Source organism: Pelodiscus sinensis, chromosome 5, assembly GCF_052426305.1.
Source record: "Pelodiscus sinensis isolate ZL-2025 chromosome 5, ASM5242630v1, whole genome shotgun sequence".
Lineage (NCBI taxonomy): Eukaryota > Metazoa > Chordata > Testudines > Trionychidae > Pelodiscus > Pelodiscus sinensis.
Window position 1 is genome coordinate 133,369,477 of NC_143056.1, and position 17,814 is coordinate 133,387,290.

The window sequence follows — 17,814 nt, forward strand, 5'->3', positions numbered from 1 at the left end:
CCACACCAAAGTAACAAGTTGTTGTTTGCTGCTTAGTATAGCGAACAGGAGTGTTTGTGTGAGGAGTATGAATAACCTGTGTGTCCGTCTGTGTGTGCAGTATGTGAAACTGACCAAAGAAATAGAATGAACAGCTGTAAACTAATGGCCCGGTGGTCTAAGCCCTTTCCTCATCTAGTACTGCTACCTGTTGAGAAACTGACCTCCACTTTTCATCACTTACTTCATTACAGCGAAGGGACAGGTTCCCTGAGCCATCCACCTGCACACAACCCTGTAGCTGCTGGATCTTTGCTCAGAGAAGATGGAAGAGGGAAATCACTCAGAAGCTACTGAGTTCATTCTCTCAGGATTGACAGACCGTCCCGAGTTGCAGGCCCCTCTCTTTGGAGTGTTCCTACTGATTTATGTGATCTCCCTGGCGGGAAACGGAGGGATGATCTTCTTAATCACAATTGACTCCAGACTAAACACCCCCATGTACTTTTTCCTCAGGAGTCTGTCTTTCTGTGATCTCTGCTGTTCCACAGTGATTGCCCCTAAAATGCTGCAAATTTTCTTAGCTGAGGAGAAAACTATTTCTCGCACTGCCTGTGCTGTGCAATTGTATCTCTTTCTTTTTTGTGTAGATATTGAGTGTCTCTTGCTGGCTGTGATGGCGTATGACCGTTATGTGGCCATCTGTAACCCGCTGCATTATACAGTTACCATGTCCAGACAGCGTTGTAACTTGCTGGTGGCTGGGGTGTGCGCTGTGGGATTGGCGGATTCACTAATACTGACATATTTTACATTCCGGCTGTCATTCTGCCGCTCCAACATCATCAGGCATTTCTATTGTGACACCCCCCCACTGGTGGCGCTCTCCTGCTCTGACACCCGCACAAAAGAGATTGTGATGTTTGCTTCCACTTGCTACATTATAGTCAGCAGTGCTGTGGCCATCCTCCTGTCCTACGTCTGCATCTTCTCCACCATCCTGCGGATCCGCTCTGCCGAGGGCCGGTGCAAAGCCTTCTCCACCTGCGCTTCCCACTTGTGCGCAGTGGTTATGTTTCATGGCCCCCAAATCTTCATGTACTTACGTCCCCCCTCCAGCTATTCCATGGACACCGACAAAATAGCCTCACTGTTTTACTCTCTGGTGATCCCCATGATGAACCCCCTCATCTACAGCCTGAGGAACAGGGAGGTGAAGGACGCCCTGAGGAAAGTAATCAATAAACTCCTAACTCAGTCTTGAATCTGTTCATCACAGAGCAGGTTGACCCATGGGCAGGGGAAACAGGACAATTGAGTTTGCAGTGCATAGTGATGTCATTTCACACAGCCCATGGTGGTATTCTTGGTTATTATGTTGTTATTGTACATGTGTCTGCACTACAACATGGGCTGCAGGTCCCCATTGAGGTCAGGTCTTCTTTCAAATATTGCCTTAGTGTGCACATAACAATCTAGGTGATGTGCTTTGAAAACTGGAAGCTGACTGCATTGAGAAAGAAGAGGGGCATCAAATCTAGCTCCCTCTTCTTTCCAGCCGTGTTGATTTCATCGGGCAGTTGCAAGGATAAAGTGTGTGATTTCTGTGAGTGAACCAAAGGGAGTTTTCGCTGCTTCCTGCTACTCTGTATCCCTTTCTGTGCTCTGTGGAGTTCTTGTACCAATTGTGCCCTGCTTTGAGTCCAGGCACGAGGAGGAGAGACATGATTTCCATCACACCGTGCTAGGGCAGTGGGACAGTTATGTCAGTGATGAGTTCAGCTTTGCATTTCAAAGCCCTTTCAATTGCTTGTCACCCATGGGCTGAGGGATTGGAGTCTCCCCATTACCAGACATGGGGATCTTGATAAAATTACAGAAACTATATGATGTGCCAGGAGTTTGCTTCAGTCCTGGGCTCTCCTGTCCTTCTCGGCATCACCAGTAAAATGTGTTCAAAGAAGAATGTGGGTTTGCAATTTTATTGTCACTTCCCATGGTCCATGAAGATATTCCTTAAATTATGGAGGAATTGTTTGAACGAAGGAAATCTGCCAGTCTCGACAACATGCAGTTACCCCTACTCCAGTCAAACTATCCAGAGGCAGTGTTTCCAAAAGCAGTCACTAATTCAGAGTGCTAATCGGCAGGTATAAAAATGTGGCCCCCTTACCCATCTCTGAGAGCAAGTAGCTAGACCAATCTGTCTTATTAAAGGGTGAAAAATGTTGATGGATTTTTCTATGACCCTCATCAACGTAGCAACCGTGAGTACCTCACAAACTTGACTATATTTAAAATGATATAGTCCTGTGGCTTCTTAAAGGGTAACACATCTCTCTTTAAATTATCATGAGCTTTCACAGGTAAAACCAACTTCTTGAGATTATGAGCTGGGGTAGAAATACCAGAAACCAAATTAGGTATTTGAAAAGTAGCCGTTCTTCTACAAAGCAATTGTGTTTTGCTTCTAGGAAGCACATGGGATCTTTGGGGGCTCTAGGGTTGGTTATGGGGTGGACTAGGCCCTGACATCCTGTACAGTTGGCCAGACACATTGCCACACACCATCCTAGTGAGAAGACTAGAAGAGAGGTCCTCCAGGATGGAGGCATCAGCGAATCAGGGCCCAGCAGACCAGTCTAAAAGGTACTCCTGGGCTACAGCCTGTCAGCCCGTCACAGGAGCTCGACCCAGGCACCTCTATAAACTGATGGGGAGAAAAGCAGCACTGCGGACAGCTCCACGTGTAAGCTGAATTCTAGAGCTGGGGGAGGCCCAGGTCCAGTGGCTGAAGTCTGGCCACAAGCTGAATACAAGAACTCATAGCACTGCGGACAGAGCTACTGAGATCGTGGCCTCAGGTCCTTGTGATGACCAGACAGGGCAGACTCCTGAGCCGGGGAGCTACCGAACGGCCAGGCAAAGAACTTACCGCACATCTCTCAGCCACAGGGAGCACCCACACATGGTGGACTGTGTAATAGGGGGTTTATTGAGAATACAATGGCAAAGCAGTTATCATATGCAGACATAGACAGACAAATACACACTGTCCCACCAGTCCATGTCGAGGAGCAACCAGGTTCCATACGAACCGGGGGGGGGGGGGGTGTCTATCGGTGCAGGCCGATGCTCCAGTCTTTGGCAGGATGTAACCCAAAATTATGGCAAAGCACCTTCTTTCCATAGCAGTTTTCGATCACTGGGGTCAGGGAGTTTTGCACTGTCATGCTATTTTTCTGAGGGAAGTTGTAGTCACCTGCTGTTTCCCTTGCTTCTTCTCTTTTTTGTGCTGCCAGGCTAAGCTGATTGAAATCACAAATATCTTGTCCCAGTTGTTAAATGCTCGCCCTGTCCCTCGGTGTCCTGGAATATCTAAATAGCGCAGATTGACATGCACTCATCTGCGACGCTGCTTTCTCCACAGTTGGATCCTCCCATTAGCATCTCTGGTCCGGTGATGTTCTTCACCCTTCTCTCCCACACATTGTGTCCTCTCACACATAACAAACGTAGCAAACCAAATTTCACAAGAGCACATCACGACATTTTCCCTCTCTGTTATGTTACAATAGCTACTGTAGAACTACAAACACAATGGGAACCCTTAACATGTAAATCTATTTCTACTTCCAGATGCTCTGGCAGAGTATACAGCATCAAACATATTGGCTACGTCTACATTGGCATGATTTTCCGGAAATGCTTTAAACGGAAAACTTTTCCGTTAAAAGCATTTTCGGAAAATCGCGTCTAGATCGGCAGGATGCTTTTCCGTAAAAGCACTTTTTGCGGAAAAGCGTCCGTGGCCAATCTAGATGCAGTTTTGCACAAAAAAGCCCCGACCGCCATTTTAGCCATTGGGGCTATTTTGCACAAAACAGTACTGTGCTGTTTACACTGGCCCTCTTGCGCAAATGAGTTGCACAAAAGGGCTTTTGCCCGAACAGGAGCAACACAGTATTTCCGCAAGAACACAGATGATCTTACATGAGATCGTCAGTGTTCTTGCGGAAATTCAAGCAGCCAGTGTAGACATCTGGCAAGTTTTTCCTCAAAATCAGATGATTTTGCGGAAAAATGTGCCTGTCTAGACACAGCCATTGAGGGTATGTCTACACTACCCCCCTAGTTCGAACTAGGGGGGTAATGTAGTCATTTGGAGTTGTAAATGAAGCCCAGGATTTGAATTTCCCGGGCTTCATTTGCATGATGCCGGCCGGCACCATTTTTAAATGCCGGCTAGTTCGGACCCCGTGCCGCGCGGCTATACGCGGCACGGACTAGCTACTTCGGATTAGGCACCCCGAGGTGTACAGCTAGTTTGGAATAGGAAGCCTAATCCGAACTAGCTAGTCTGTGCTGCATGTAGCCGCGCGGCACGGGGTCCTAACCAGCCGGCATTTAAAAATGGCGCTGGCCGGCATCATGCAAATGAAGCCTGGGAAATTCAAATCCCGGGCTTCATTTGCAACTCTGAATGACTACATTACCCCCTAGTTCGAACTGGGGGGTAGTGTAGACATACCCAAAGAGAGGAGAGGAGAGGACAAACCATGGGCAAGAGCAGACAAAGAGCCACATATAAAGGAATCCAATGCATCAGGGAGGGCAGACAAATAAAAAATGGAACGAGGTGTACCATTAGTTCAAATTAGAGATCCTAATTCAAACTACCTACTCCGTGCCATGTGTAGCCGCGGGCACGTAATTCGGACTAAGGGACATTTAAAAACGGTGGCACCCGGGAAGATGCAAATGAAGCCCAGGATATTTAAATCCTGGGCTTCATTTGCAGCTTCAAATGCCTACATTAGCCTCCCTAGTTCGAACTAGGGGGCTAGTGAAGACATATCCCTATTGTTCCAACTAATTTGCCCAGTGCTGACAATAGATTTACTGACCTGTCATCCTCCAAAGAACCTAAGCAACCTCTCCCAGCTTGGAATCATCTGCAAATGTAATGAGCGCACTCTGTATACCAATATCTAAATGGTTGTGGAGGATATCGAACAGAACTGGTCCCAAAACAAACCCCTGTAGAACCCCACTTGTTATGCCCTTCCAGCATGACTGTGAACAGTTAGTAACTACTCTCTGAGAAGGGTTATCCAGCCAGTTATGCACCCGCCTTATAGTAGCCCCATCCAGGTTGCATTGCCGTTGTTTACTGATAAGAAGGTCATCTGAGACTATGTGAAATGCTTTACTAAAGACTAGGTATACCAGGTCCACCATTTCTTCCTTTGTGAGTCAATTGAAGAAAGCTGTCAGCTTGGTTTGATATTTGTTCTGTACAAATCCGTGCTCACAGTCACCTATCACCTTATTATATCCCAGCTATTTCGAGAGGAATTCCTTACTCCATTATCTTTCCCTGGCACAGAAGTTAAACTCACTGGCCTGTCTTTTCCTGGGTTGTTCCTTTTTTATAGATGGGCACTAGAGTTGCCCTTTTCCAGACTTCTGGAATCTGTCCCGTCTTCCATGACTTTTCAAACATAATAGCTAACGGCTCAGATACCTCCTCTATCAGTTTCTTGAGTATTTTAGGATGCATTTCATCAGGCCCTGGCGACTTGAGGACGTCTAACTTTTCTAAGTAATTTTTAACATTTTCTTTTTAAATTTTATCTTGTGAACTTGCACCATTCCCACTAGAATTCACTATGGGAGGCATCTTTCATCAGCATCAGAAGATGCCCTGTCCTTGGCCTCTGTCAGGGCTTTAAAATAAAGTCCTCACCATACCCTGTCCAGAGTTCTAGAAATCGCTATAGCCCAGCAAGTCAAGTTCTCAGCCATGGGACTTGGGCTTCAGGCTGAAACCAGAAGGAAATCGGAGCTGTCTTAGGTACCGCTGCCTTCCAAGTCCATCCCTGGGGCTAACTGGTGTGAGCTCCAGAGAGGAATTGCCAAGTCCTGGTTCAGCAGCCTCTTCACACCACCATATTAGGCCTTTATTTGTGGCATAAGAAGCAGCATCTCAAGCTTCTCTGGAGGACCTCTTCACTCTTTCCTATCGGGAAGAGTGTGGCAAGGCCATAGATGTCCAGTAGGGGGCTTCGAGCTAGTTCCACCCCATCACCGATGGGAGGAAAAGGCTCACGTTACCTCAAATCTCCACCATCGTGCACAGCCTGAGTACCAGTCCTCGTTCCCGACAAACTGGAAGTCAGGCTGATCACATCTGGAGACAGGCCTTTTTGTTCTTTGGTTTCCAATCCTGGCACACAGGCAGGCTGTACATTTTTTCTATTTAAGAATTTTTTTAAGGCCGAAGTTGGATTTCCATTTCAATTAGATTTCCATGAAATTCTATCCTATCACAACAGCAAATTCCTCAGTCACAGTATGGTAAGAACTCTAGTGATGTCCCAAGGCAGTATGGCAGGAGAACAGACCATCATGCATCAGAGGGATGGGTTCCAGCCTGGGAGCCTGGCCCAGGGCAGAGAAGGGTGGGATGTGATACCTGGGGTAACCCCGTATGTTGTGTTCCTGAGTTGAAATTTTAAGTTTTCAGCTGAAAGGTGTTGGTCGCACCAAACACCCTTTCTGGGTCAGCTCTACACAGGACCCTGCTTGACGTGACAAGAGCAGAATGAAATAACCCTCAGGCTTGGACTCTGCAACCCTGATACAAATTGCATCACTTACTGCCGCAGGTAGAAAAAAGGCACCAAATTAATCCCCAGGGTATCAGTCCCATGGCTGAGATTCACTGAGCTCATTAATTTGTTGCTGTGTCTCTCTGCACTCAGGCATTCCCAGTGGCTCCAGCGATCTTGTCCCACAGATCACAGATCTCAGAATAAAACCTTCCAATTGCACCAAAGTGTTAGTTTCAATTGATGGAGAAACGCCGCCACGTCTCTCTCTGCTGTCCGCAGGTACGTGCTCTTGTCCTGTGTCAGAGTCACACACCCACATGAACAGTGTCTCTGACTGAAGTCCCAGGTCCTGCCTATTGAGCTGAAGGATGAGAAATTTGCTTGGAAAAAATAGGTGATTAGTTAGTCACAGAAGCCGGTGCCTTCCTGTCTTTACGTCTCAGCATTTTATGCAGAGTATTATAAATGTTATCAGATGCCAAAGTGCCTCATTATCAAAATGAGCAAGTTTAACCCCAAATCAACATGACAAGGCACAGAGCTTCCCTTGCCCAAGGAGGGCTACCTATAAAAACTGACCTCTATGAACTAAACCCTTCCCTGATGTCGTACTACAACCTAGTAAAAAACTGACCTCCATTTTTCATCACTTACTTCATAACAGTGAAAGGACACATTCCCGTATCCATCCACCAGCCCACATCGCTGGACCTGCTTGTTCTTGGTTCAGAGGAGATGGAAGAGGGAAATCACTCAGAGGCGACTGAGTTCATACTCTCAGGACTAACAGACCGTCCAGAGTTGCAGGTCCCCCTGTTTCTGTTGTTCTTACTGATTTATGTTATCACCCTAGTGGGAAACGGGGGGATGATTCTGTTAATCACAATTGACTCAAAACTCCACACCCCCATGTACTTTTTCCTCCGAATTTTATCTTTCTCTGATCTCTGCTATTCCTCAGTAATTGTTCCTGAAATAATGCAGATTTTCTTAGCTGAGAAGAAAAGCATTTCTCGCACTGCCTGTGCTGTGCAAATGTATTTCTTTGTTCATTGTGTAGATATTGAGTGTCTCTTGCTGGCTGTGATGGCGTACGACCGTTACGTGGCCATCTGTAACCCGCTGCTCTATACGGTCATCATGTCCAGACAGCGCTGTAACCTCCTAGTGGCTGGGGTGTTTGCTGTGGGGTTGGTGGATTCACTGATACTGACGTGTTTTACGTTTCGACTGTCATTCTGCCACTCCAACATCATCAATCATTTCTACTGTGACTTCCTGCCACTGCTGACCCTCTCCTGCTCTGACATCCGTACCGCTCATATTGCTCTACTTGCTTCCATGTGCTACATTGTAGCGATCAGCCTTGTGACCATTCTTCTCTCCTATATCTGTATCATCTCCACCATTCTGCAGATCCGCTCTGCCGAGGGCCGGTACAAAGCCTTCTCCACCTGCGCTTCCCACTTCTGTGCGGTGGGCATGTTTCATGGCACGCAACTCTCCTTGTGTTTCCTTCCCATCTCCAGCAGTTCCATAGCTGTGGGTAAAACAGCCTCCGTATTTTACTCGGTAGCCATCCCCATGTTGAACCCCCTCATCTACAGCCTGAGGAACAGGGAGGTGAAGGACGCTGTGAGGAAAGCAAAGAATAAACTGGGAACCAAATCTTGATTGTGCTCATCCCAGGGCTGGATGAGTGACGGGCAGTGGAAGCAGATGAATTCAGTTCCCTCTCTACAATCATGTCATTTTGCAGAACCCATGGTGGTATTGTTCATTATTATCTTGTTACTGTACATGTGTCTGTATTTCAACAAGGGCTGCAGGTCCCCCCTGAGATCAGGGCTGCATTCGGTTACTGCCTCTATGTGGGAATAAAAATCTAGGTGATGTACTTTCAAAACGGGGCTCTGACTGTCCTAGGATGAGGGGGGACATCAAATCTAGCCCCTTTTCTTTCTAGCGCTTTTGATTCCATTGGGCAGTTCCAAGGGTGATGTGTCTGAAATGTATGGGTGAACCAAAGGGAGTTTTTGCATTTTCCTGCTACTCTTTATTCCTTTCTGTGCTCTGTAGAGTTCTTGTACCAATTGTGCCCTGCTTTGTGTCTTGGCATGAGGAGGAGAGAGGTGATTTCCATCACACCGTGCTAGGGCAGTGAGACAGTTATGTCAGGGATGAGTAGAGCTTTGCAATTCAAAGTCTTTTCTATTGTTTGGTACTTAGGGCTGAGGGACCGGAGTCTCCCCACTCCCAGACATGGGGATATTAGCATCTCTTGATAAAATTACAGAACCTATATGATGTGCCAATGCTTGCTGATGCTCAAAGGAAAGGGAAATAAATTCTTCATTCCTGGGCCCACCTGTCCTTCTCTGCATCATCAATACAAATTGTTTTAAAAAGAAGAATGTTTCTTTGCAACTTTAATTTCTCTTCCCATGATCCATGAGGATATTCCTTGAAGAATGGAGGAATTGTTTGAAGGATGGAAATCCTCCAGTCTCGACAACATGCAGTTTCCTCTACTCAGTCAAACTATCCAGAGGCAGCGTTTTTAAAAGCCGTCTCTCATTCCGAGCGCTAATGGGCAGATATGAAAATGTGGCTTTTAAATTCTTGCTGCGTCCATTCGTCAATCTCTGAGTGTGAGTAACTAGACTTGCCTGTCTTATTACATGGTGAAAAATGTTGATGGATCTTTCTTTCACCTTCATGAAAGTAGCAACTGTGAACACCCCACAAACTTGAATATATATCTAAAAAGCTTTAGTCCTGTGGCTCCTTAAAGAGCAACGCATATTTCTTTAAATTATCATGAGCTTTCACAGGTAAAAGCCACTTCTTGAGATGATGAGCTGGGGTAGCAATACCAGAAACCAAGTTATGTATTGGAAAAGTAGCCGTTCTTCTACGAAGCAATTGTGTTTTGCGTCTAGGAGGTACATGGGATCTTTGGGGGGAAGGGTCATTAATGGGGTGGAGCACGTCCCGATGCACCGTACAGTTGGCTGGAGGCCTGGCCATACCCCTTCCTAGTGAGAGGCTCTCTCCTACGGGCTGGAGAGAGTGGCTGCCTCCACATCAGCCAATCAGGGCCCAACAAAGAAGTTTAAAAAAAGCTGCAAGTCTAGGGCCTGGCAGTTCCTCATAGGAGCTCAGCCCAGGCAGATCTACGTAGTGAGGGAGAGAACGGCAGCACTGCGGACAGCTCCGAGAGGTAGATTGCAAAGAATTAAGAAGTGAAGGAATGGAGAAGACAGAGTCTGTCTGGGCAAAAATCACATTGGGGAAGAAAACTATTAGATCCTCCCCTGGGATAGTGTTTGGGGTGTGCTATAGACCACCGGGATCTAATCTGGATACAGATAGATACCTCTTTAATGTTTTTAAAGAAGTAAATACTAATGAAAACTGTGTAATCATGGGAGATTTCAACTTTCCAGACACAGACTGGAGAACAAGTACTGGTAATAATAATAGGGCTCAGATTTTCCTAGATGTGATAGCTGATGAATTCCTTCATCAAGTAGTTGTTGAACCAACAAGGGGGAAAGACATTTTAGATTTGGTTTTGGTGAGTAGGGAGGACCTCATAGAAGAAATGGTTGTAGGGGACAACCTTGGCTCAAGTGACCATGAGCTAAGTCAGTTCAAACTAAATGGAAGGATAAACAAAAATAAATCTGAGACTTGGGTTTTTGATTTCCAAAGGGCTAACTTTAATAAATTAAGGAAATTAGCTAGGGAAGTGGATTGGACTAAAGAATTTATGGATCTAAAGGTGGAGGAGGCCTGGGATTATTTTAAGTTAAAGTTGCAGAAGCTATCAGAAGCCTGTATCCCAAGAAAGATGAAAAAATGTATAGGCAGGTGATGTAGACCAAATTGGATAAGCAAGCATCTCAGGGAGGTGATTAAGAAAAAGCAGAATGCATATAAGGAGTGGAAGATGGGAGGGATCAGCAAAGAAAGCTACCTTATTGAGGTTAGAGCATGTAGGGACAAAGTAAGAAAGGCTAAAAGTCAGGTAGAGTTGGACCTTGCAAAGGGAATTAAAACCAATAGTGAAAGGTTTTATAGCCATATAAATAAGAAAAAAACAAAGAAAGAGGTAGTGGGACCGCTAATCACTGACGATGGAGTGGAGGTTAAGGATAATCTAGGCATGGCCCAATATCTAAACAAATACTTTGCTTCAGTCTTTCATGAGGTTAATGAAGAGCTTAGGGATAATGGCAACAGAACAAATGGGAATAAGGATATGGAGGTAGATATTACCAAATCCGAGGTAGAAGTCAAACTCGAACATCTTAATGGAAGTAAATCAGAGTGCCCAGATCATCTTCATACAAGAATATTAAAGGAACTGGCACCTGAAATTGCAAGTCCATTAGCAAAAAATTTTAATAAATCTCTAAACTCAGGGGTTGTACCATTTGACTGGAGAATTGCTAATATAGTTCCTATTTTTAAGAAAATGGAAAAAAGTGACCTGAGTAACTACAGGCCTGTTAGTTTGACATCTGCAGTATGCAAGGTCTTGGAAAAAATTTTGATGGAGAAAGTAGTTAGGGACACTGAGGTTAATGACAATTGGGACAAATTACAACACGGTTTTACAAAAGGTAGATCGTGCCAAACCAACCTGATCTCCTTCTTTGAGAAAGTAACAGATTTTTTAGATAAAGAAAATGCAGTGGATCTAATCTATCTCGATTTCAGTAAGGCCTTTGATACAGTACCACATGGGGAACTATTGGTTAAATTGGAAAGAATGGGGATCAATATGAAAATTGAGAGGTGGATAAGGAACTGGTTAAAGGGGAGACTACAGCGAGTCATACTGAAAGGTGAACTGTCAGGCTGGAGAGTGGTTACTAGTGGAGTTCCTCAGGGATCAGTTCTGGGACCATTATTATTTAATCTTTTTATTACTGACCTTGGCGCTAAAAGTGGGAGTGTCCTAATAAAGTTTGCAGATGACACAAAGTTGGGAGGTATTGCCAAATTCAGAAAAGTATCGGGATATCATACAGGAAGATCTGGATGATCTTGTAAATTGGAGTAATAGTAATAGGATGAAATTTAATAGTGAGAAGTGTAAGGTTATGCATTTAGGGATTAATAACAAGAATTTTAGTTATAAGCTGGGGACACTTCAGTTGGACGTAACGGAAGAGGAGAAGGACCTTGGACTCCTGGTTGATCACAGGATGACTATGAGCCGCCAATGTGACATGGCCATGAAAAAGGCTAATACGGTTTTGGGATGCATTAGGCGAGGTATTTCCAGTAGACATAAGGAGGTGTTAGTGCCATTATATAAGGCAATGGTGAGACCTCATTTGGAATACTGTGTGCAGTTCTGGTCTCCCATGTTTAAGAAGGAGCAGGAGTTTAAACTGGAACAGGTACAAAGAAGGGCCACTAGGATGATCCGAGGAATGGAAAACCTGTCTTATGAAAGGAGACACAAGGAACTTGGCTTGTTTACCTTAACCAAAAGAAGGCTGAGGAGAGATATGAATGCTCTCTTTAAATATATTAGAGGGATAAATGCCAGGGAGGGAGAGGAACTATTTAAGCTCAGTACTAATGTGGACACAAGAACAAATGGATATAAGTTGGCTATTAGGAAGTTTAAACTCGAAATTAGGCGAAGGTTTCTAACCATCAGAGGAGAGAAGTTCTGGAACAGCCTTCCAAGGGAAGTAGCAGGGGCAAAAGACCTATCTGGCTTCAAGATTAAGCTAGATGGTCTTATGAAGGGGATGGTTGATGGGATAACATGATCTTGGCAATTAATCGACCTTTCACGATCAATAGTAAATAGGCCAATGGTGGGAAGATAGGAGTTACTATAAAGAACTTTTTTCTGGATGTCTGGTTGGTGAGTCTTGCCCACATGCTCAGGGTTCAGCTGATCACCATATTTGGGGTTGGGAAGGAATTTTCCTCCAGGGTAGATTGGTAGAGGCCCTGGAGGTTTTTCACCTTCTTCTGTAGCATGGGCACGGGTCACTTGCTGGAGGATTCTCTGAATCTTTGGGTCTTTAAACCATCGTTTGAGGCCTTCAGTATCTGAGATATAGGTGAGAGGATTATTCTAGAAGTGGGTGGGTGAGATTCTGTGGCCAGTGTTGTGCAGGGGGTCAGACTAGATGATCATAATGGTTCCTTCTGACCTTAAAGTCTATGAGTCTATGAGTGTAAGCTGAACTCTAGAGCTGGGGGAGGCCCATGTCCAGTGGCTGACATCTGGCCACGAGCTGAATATAAGAACTCATAGCACCGCCGACAGAGCTAGTAAGATCCTGACCTCAGAATCTTGTGATGACCAGACAAAGCAGCCTCCAGGGGAAGTGAGCCAGGGAGCTACCAAGTGCCAAACGGCAAGGCAAAAGACTTACCCGACACCCTAAGTCACTGAGGGCACTCGCAAAGGGTGGACTCTGTTACAGGGAGAAAAGGCAATATACCATGTTTATTGCAAATACAATGAGAAAACACTTATCATAGAGATACATAGACAGGCAGTCACACACACTGTTCCACTGTTAGCTGCGGTTCTTTCCATCAAAACCTCTCGGTAACTTTTACTCTCTGGTAGTGTCAGGAAATAATCCAGGGAAGACACAGTCATCCGACCAATAGAAGGATGGTACAAACAGGACAACACAAGAATTCTTTCACTTAAAGCTAAACTTTACTTAGTCTCAAGCAATTACACACATTCGCAACAGGTTAGTAAAACACCTCCACCCGTGAGAACTATCGAACTTGAGTGTGGTTCTCGAGTGACACCAAGCAGGCTTCTGATGGCCAATCCTCTGTCTGCCGGTCTCCTGATTTTAAGAGGAATAAGGGACCTTTCGGAAAAGGCTTTATTTTCTGAAAGATCCATCTAGACTGGTGCTTTTTTCCGGCAAAACCCCGAGCCGGAAAAAAGCGGCAGCCATGTTCATGCAAATGGAGCGGGGAAAATGTAAATCCCCGCTGCATTTGCAATTCCGACTTGTCTCATCTGCATCCCTTTTCTGGAAAAGAGGTGCAGTGTAGACACAGCCACAGCGTGTAGTCAACCTGTGGAACTCCTTGCCAGAGGAGTCTGTGAAGGCTAGGACTATAACAGAGTTTAAAGAGAAGCTAGATAATTTCATGGAGGTTAGGTCCATAAAAGGCTATTAGCCAGGAGATAGAAATGGTGTCCCTGGCCTCTGTTTGTCAGAAGCTGGAGAGGGATGGCAGGAGACAAATCGCTTGATCATTGTCTTCAGTCCACCCCCTCCAGGGCACCTGATGCTGGCCACTGTGGGCAGACAGGCTACTGGGCTGGATCGACCATTGGTCTGACCCATACGGCCATTCTTATGTTCTTATGTTATGCCTGGGACCAGGGTTCTTTCCTGCTTCCTTTTGGTGCTCCAAGGAGCCAAGGTTGCCTCTAGCCCCTCCCACACTAGTGGATCCCAACCCAGGGAAACCAGACATCAAGTCCAGACCCCTACCCTCGCGGCAGGACCAAGCCCCATCAAGATCATCCCGGATGAATGCCTTTGTCCAGCAGCCTCTTTACACCTGCTTATTGAACCCTAATTGATGGCAGCAGAAATAGCATCTCTTGCTTGTCTGAAGGACGTCTTTACTCTTTCCTGATCGGAAGGGTGTGGCAAGGCCAGAGGTGTCCAGTAGGGGGTTTCAAGCTAGGTCTACCCTATCACCGGGGAAGCAAGAGCTCACGCTCCCTCAATGCTCCACCATCATGCACAGTCCGAGCACCATTCCTTGCCCCTGGCAAAGTGGAAGTCAGGCCAACCACATCTGGAGACGGGCCTTTTTTGTACTTTTATTTCCTAACCTGGCGCACAAGCCAGCTCAAAAGTTTTTCTTTATGAGATTTTTTTAACGTGCGAAGTTGGATTTTCATTTCAATTAGATTTCCATGGAATTCTTTTCCATCACAACAGCAAATCCCACAGTCAGAGTTTGGTAAGACTGGGAACTCTAGTGAAGTCCCAGGGCAGTATGGCAGGAGAGCAGACCATCATGCATTAAAGGGATGGATTCCAGCCTGGGAGCCTGTACCATGGCAGAGAAGATAGGATGTGGTGCCTGGGGCAACCCCCTGTCTGCTTCTAGACTGGCATGATTTTCCGCAAATGCTTTTAACGGAAAAGTTTTTCCATTAAAAGCATTTGCGGAAAAGAGCGTCTAGATTGGCATGGATGCTTTTGCAAAAAAGCATCCATGGCCAATATAGATGTGATTTTCTGCACGAAAGCCCCAATCACCATTTTCGTCATCGGGGCTTTTTTGCGGAAAACAGTTCTTACCTGTGTACACTGGCCTTCTTGTGGAAAAGCATTTGTACAAGAGGGTTTTTTCCAGAGTGGGAGCGTCAGTGTATTTGTGCAAGAACACTGACAATCATACATTAGATCGTCACTGTTCTTGTGCAAATTCAAGAGGCCAGTGTAGACAGCTGGCAAGTTTTTCCGCAAAAGCAGTTGCTTTTGTGCAAAAACTTGCCAGTCTAGACGCAGCCACATGTGTTTTGTTTCTGAGTTGAAATGTTAAGTTTTCAGCTTTGGTCTCACCAAACACACAATTTCTGAGTCAGCTCTACATAGGACCCAGCTTGTAGTGACAAGAGCAGAATGAAATATTCCTCAGGCATCAACTCTGCAACCCTGATACAAATTGCATCACGTACTGCCGCAGGAGGAAAAAAGGCACCAAATTAATCCCCAGGGTATCAGTCCCATGGCTGGGATTCATTGAGCTCATTAATTTGTTGTTGTGTCTCTCTGAGCTCAGATATTCCCAGTGGCTCCATTAATCTTCTCCCATAGATCACATATTTCAGAATAAAACCTCCTAATTGTACCAAAGGGTCAGTATCTATCAATGGAGAAACGCGCCACGTCTCTCTTTGCTGTCCGCAGGTACTTGCTGTTGTCCTGCGTCAGAGTCACACACCCACATGGACAATGTCTCTGACAGAAGTCCCAGCTCCTGCCTATTGAGCTAAAGGATGACAAATTTGCTTGCAAAAAATAGGTGATTAGTTGGTCATAGAAGCAGATGCCTTCCTTTCTTTACATCTCAGGGTTTTATACAGAGTAATGTAAATGCCGTTATCAGATTCCAAAGAGCTTGATTATCACAAGGAGCAAGTTTCACCCGAAATGGACATGCCGAGCCACAGACCTCCCATTGCCCAGGAAGGGTGGAGAGATTGACACTCGTTTACTCTCAGCCCTTCATGAGCTAAGCAATGATCTCGTTAGACACAGATGGTTTCACCCTCAGTCTCCCGCAACAAAGTTACAAGTCGCTGTTTGCTGCTCAGACTAGAGAAGAGGAGCATTTCCATGTGGGGGGGATTATTAAGCTGTGTCCTTGTATGTGTACGGTGTGTGAAATTGATGAACAAGTGCAAAGTCCAGCTGTGAACATCTGGCTCTATGAACTAAGTCCTTCCGTCATCTCGTACTGCTACCTATTAAAAACTGACCTCCATTCTTCATCACTTACTTCATAACACTGAAAGGACACGTTTCCGTATCCATCCACCTGCCCACATCCCTGGACCTGCCTGGTCTCAGTTCAGAGGAGATGGAAGAAGGAAATCACTCAGAGGTGACTTACTTCATTCTCTCAGGACTAACAGACCGTCCGGAGCTGCAGGCCCCCCTGTTTGTGTTGTTCCTACTGATTTATGTTGTCACCCTGGTAGGAAACGGGGGGATGATCTTCTTAATCACTATTGACTCCCGACTCCACACCCCCATGTACTTTTTCCTCCGAATTTTGTCTTTCTCTGATCTCTGCTATTCCTCAGTGATTGTCCCTGAGATGTTGCAGATTTTCTTAGCTGAGAGAAAAAGCATTTCTCGTACTGCCTGCTCTGTGCAAATGTATTTCTTTGTTCATTGTGTAGATACTGAGTGTCTCTTGCTGGCTGTGATGGCGTATGACCGTTACGTGGCCATCTGTAACCCACTGCTCTATTCGGTCATCATGTCCAGACAGCGCTGTAACCAGCTGGTGGCTGGGGTGTTTGCTGTGGGGTTGGTGGATTCACTGATACTGACGTGTTTTACGTTTCGACTGTCATTCTGCGACTCAAACATCATCAATTATTTCTCCTGTGACTCCCTGCCACTGCTGGCCCTCTCCTGCTCTGACACCCATACCACTGAGATTGTGATACTTGCTTCCATGTGCTACACTGTAGTGATCAGCCTTGTGACCATTCTCCTCTCCTATGTCTGTATCATCTCCACCATCCTGCGGATCCGCTCTGCCGAGGGCCGGTACAAAGTCTTCTCCACCTGCGCCTCCCACTTGTGTGCGGTGGGCATGTTTCACGGCACACAAGTCTACTTGTGTTTCCTTCCCATCTCCAGCAGTTCCGTAGACATGGGTAAAACAGCCTCTGTGTTTTACACAGTAGCCATCCCCATGTTAAACCCCCTCGTCTACAGCCTGAGGAACAGGGAGGTGAAGGACGCCCTAAGGAAAGCAAAGAATAAACTGGTAACCAAGTCTTGATTGTGCTCATCCCAGTGCTGGCTGAGTGATGGGCAGTGGAAGCAGATGAATTCAGTTCCCACCCTACAATGATGTCTTTTTGCAGAGCCCATGGTGGTATTGTTCATTATTATCTTGTTACTATACATGTGTCTGTATTCCAACAGAGGATGCAGGTCTTACCTGAGATCAGGGCTGCATTCAGCTACTGCCTCTGTATGCAAATAAAAACCTAGGTGATGTGCTTTCAAAACGGGGATCTGACTCTCCTTGGATGAGGGGGCATCAAATCTAGACCCCTCTTCTTTCTAGCGCTTTTGATTCCATTGAGCAGTTCCAAGGGTGACATGTCTGAATTGTATGGGTGAAGCAAAGGGAGTTTTTACATCTTCCTGCTACTCTTTATCCGTTTCTGTGTTCTGTGGAGTTCTTATAACAATTGTGCCCTGTTTTGTGTCTTGGCATGAGGAGGAGAGAGGTAATTTCCATCACACTATGTTAGGGCAATGGGACAGTTATGTCAGGGATGAGTAGAGCTTTGCATTTCAAAACCGTTTCTATTGCTTGGTACCCATGGGCTAAGGGACTGGAGTCTCCCCACTCCCAGACATGGGGATCTTAGCGTCTCTTGATAAAATTACAGAACCTATATGATGTGCCAGTGTTTGCTGATGCT

At 45.7% G+C, this 17,814-nt stretch overlaps 3 protein-coding genes across 3 annotated transcripts; all 3 read left to right on the forward strand.

Annotated features, from left to right (window-relative positions):
* The first annotated feature begins 301 nt into the window (after window positions 1-301).
* On the forward strand, window positions 302-1,243 carry LOC112545729 (olfactory receptor 8U9-like). Its single transcript, XM_025184472.3, has one exon. The coding sequence runs from the start codon at window positions 305-307 to the stop codon at window positions 1,241-1,243; it is 939 nt and encodes a 312-aa protein (XP_025040257.2). The 5' UTR covers window positions 302-304.
* Window positions 1,244-7,463: 6,220 nt separating this feature from the next.
* Window positions 7,464-8,299, forward strand: LOC149524422 (olfactory receptor 5G9-like). The gene is made up of 2 exons (XM_089778859.1): window positions 7,464-8,142; window positions 8,286-8,299. The coding sequence occupies exons 1-2, from the start codon at window positions 7,464-7,466 to the stop codon at window positions 8,297-8,299; spliced, it is 693 nt and encodes a 230-aa protein (XP_089634985.1).
* Window positions 8,300-16,220: 7,921 nt separating this feature from the next.
* On the forward strand, window positions 16,221-17,159 carry LOC149524423 (olfactory receptor 8U3-like). Its single transcript, XM_089778860.1, has one exon. It carries the CDS (start codon window positions 16,221-16,223, stop codon window positions 17,157-17,159), a length of 939 nt encoding a protein of 312 aa, XP_089634986.1.
* Window positions 17,160-17,814: the final 655 nt, after the last annotated feature.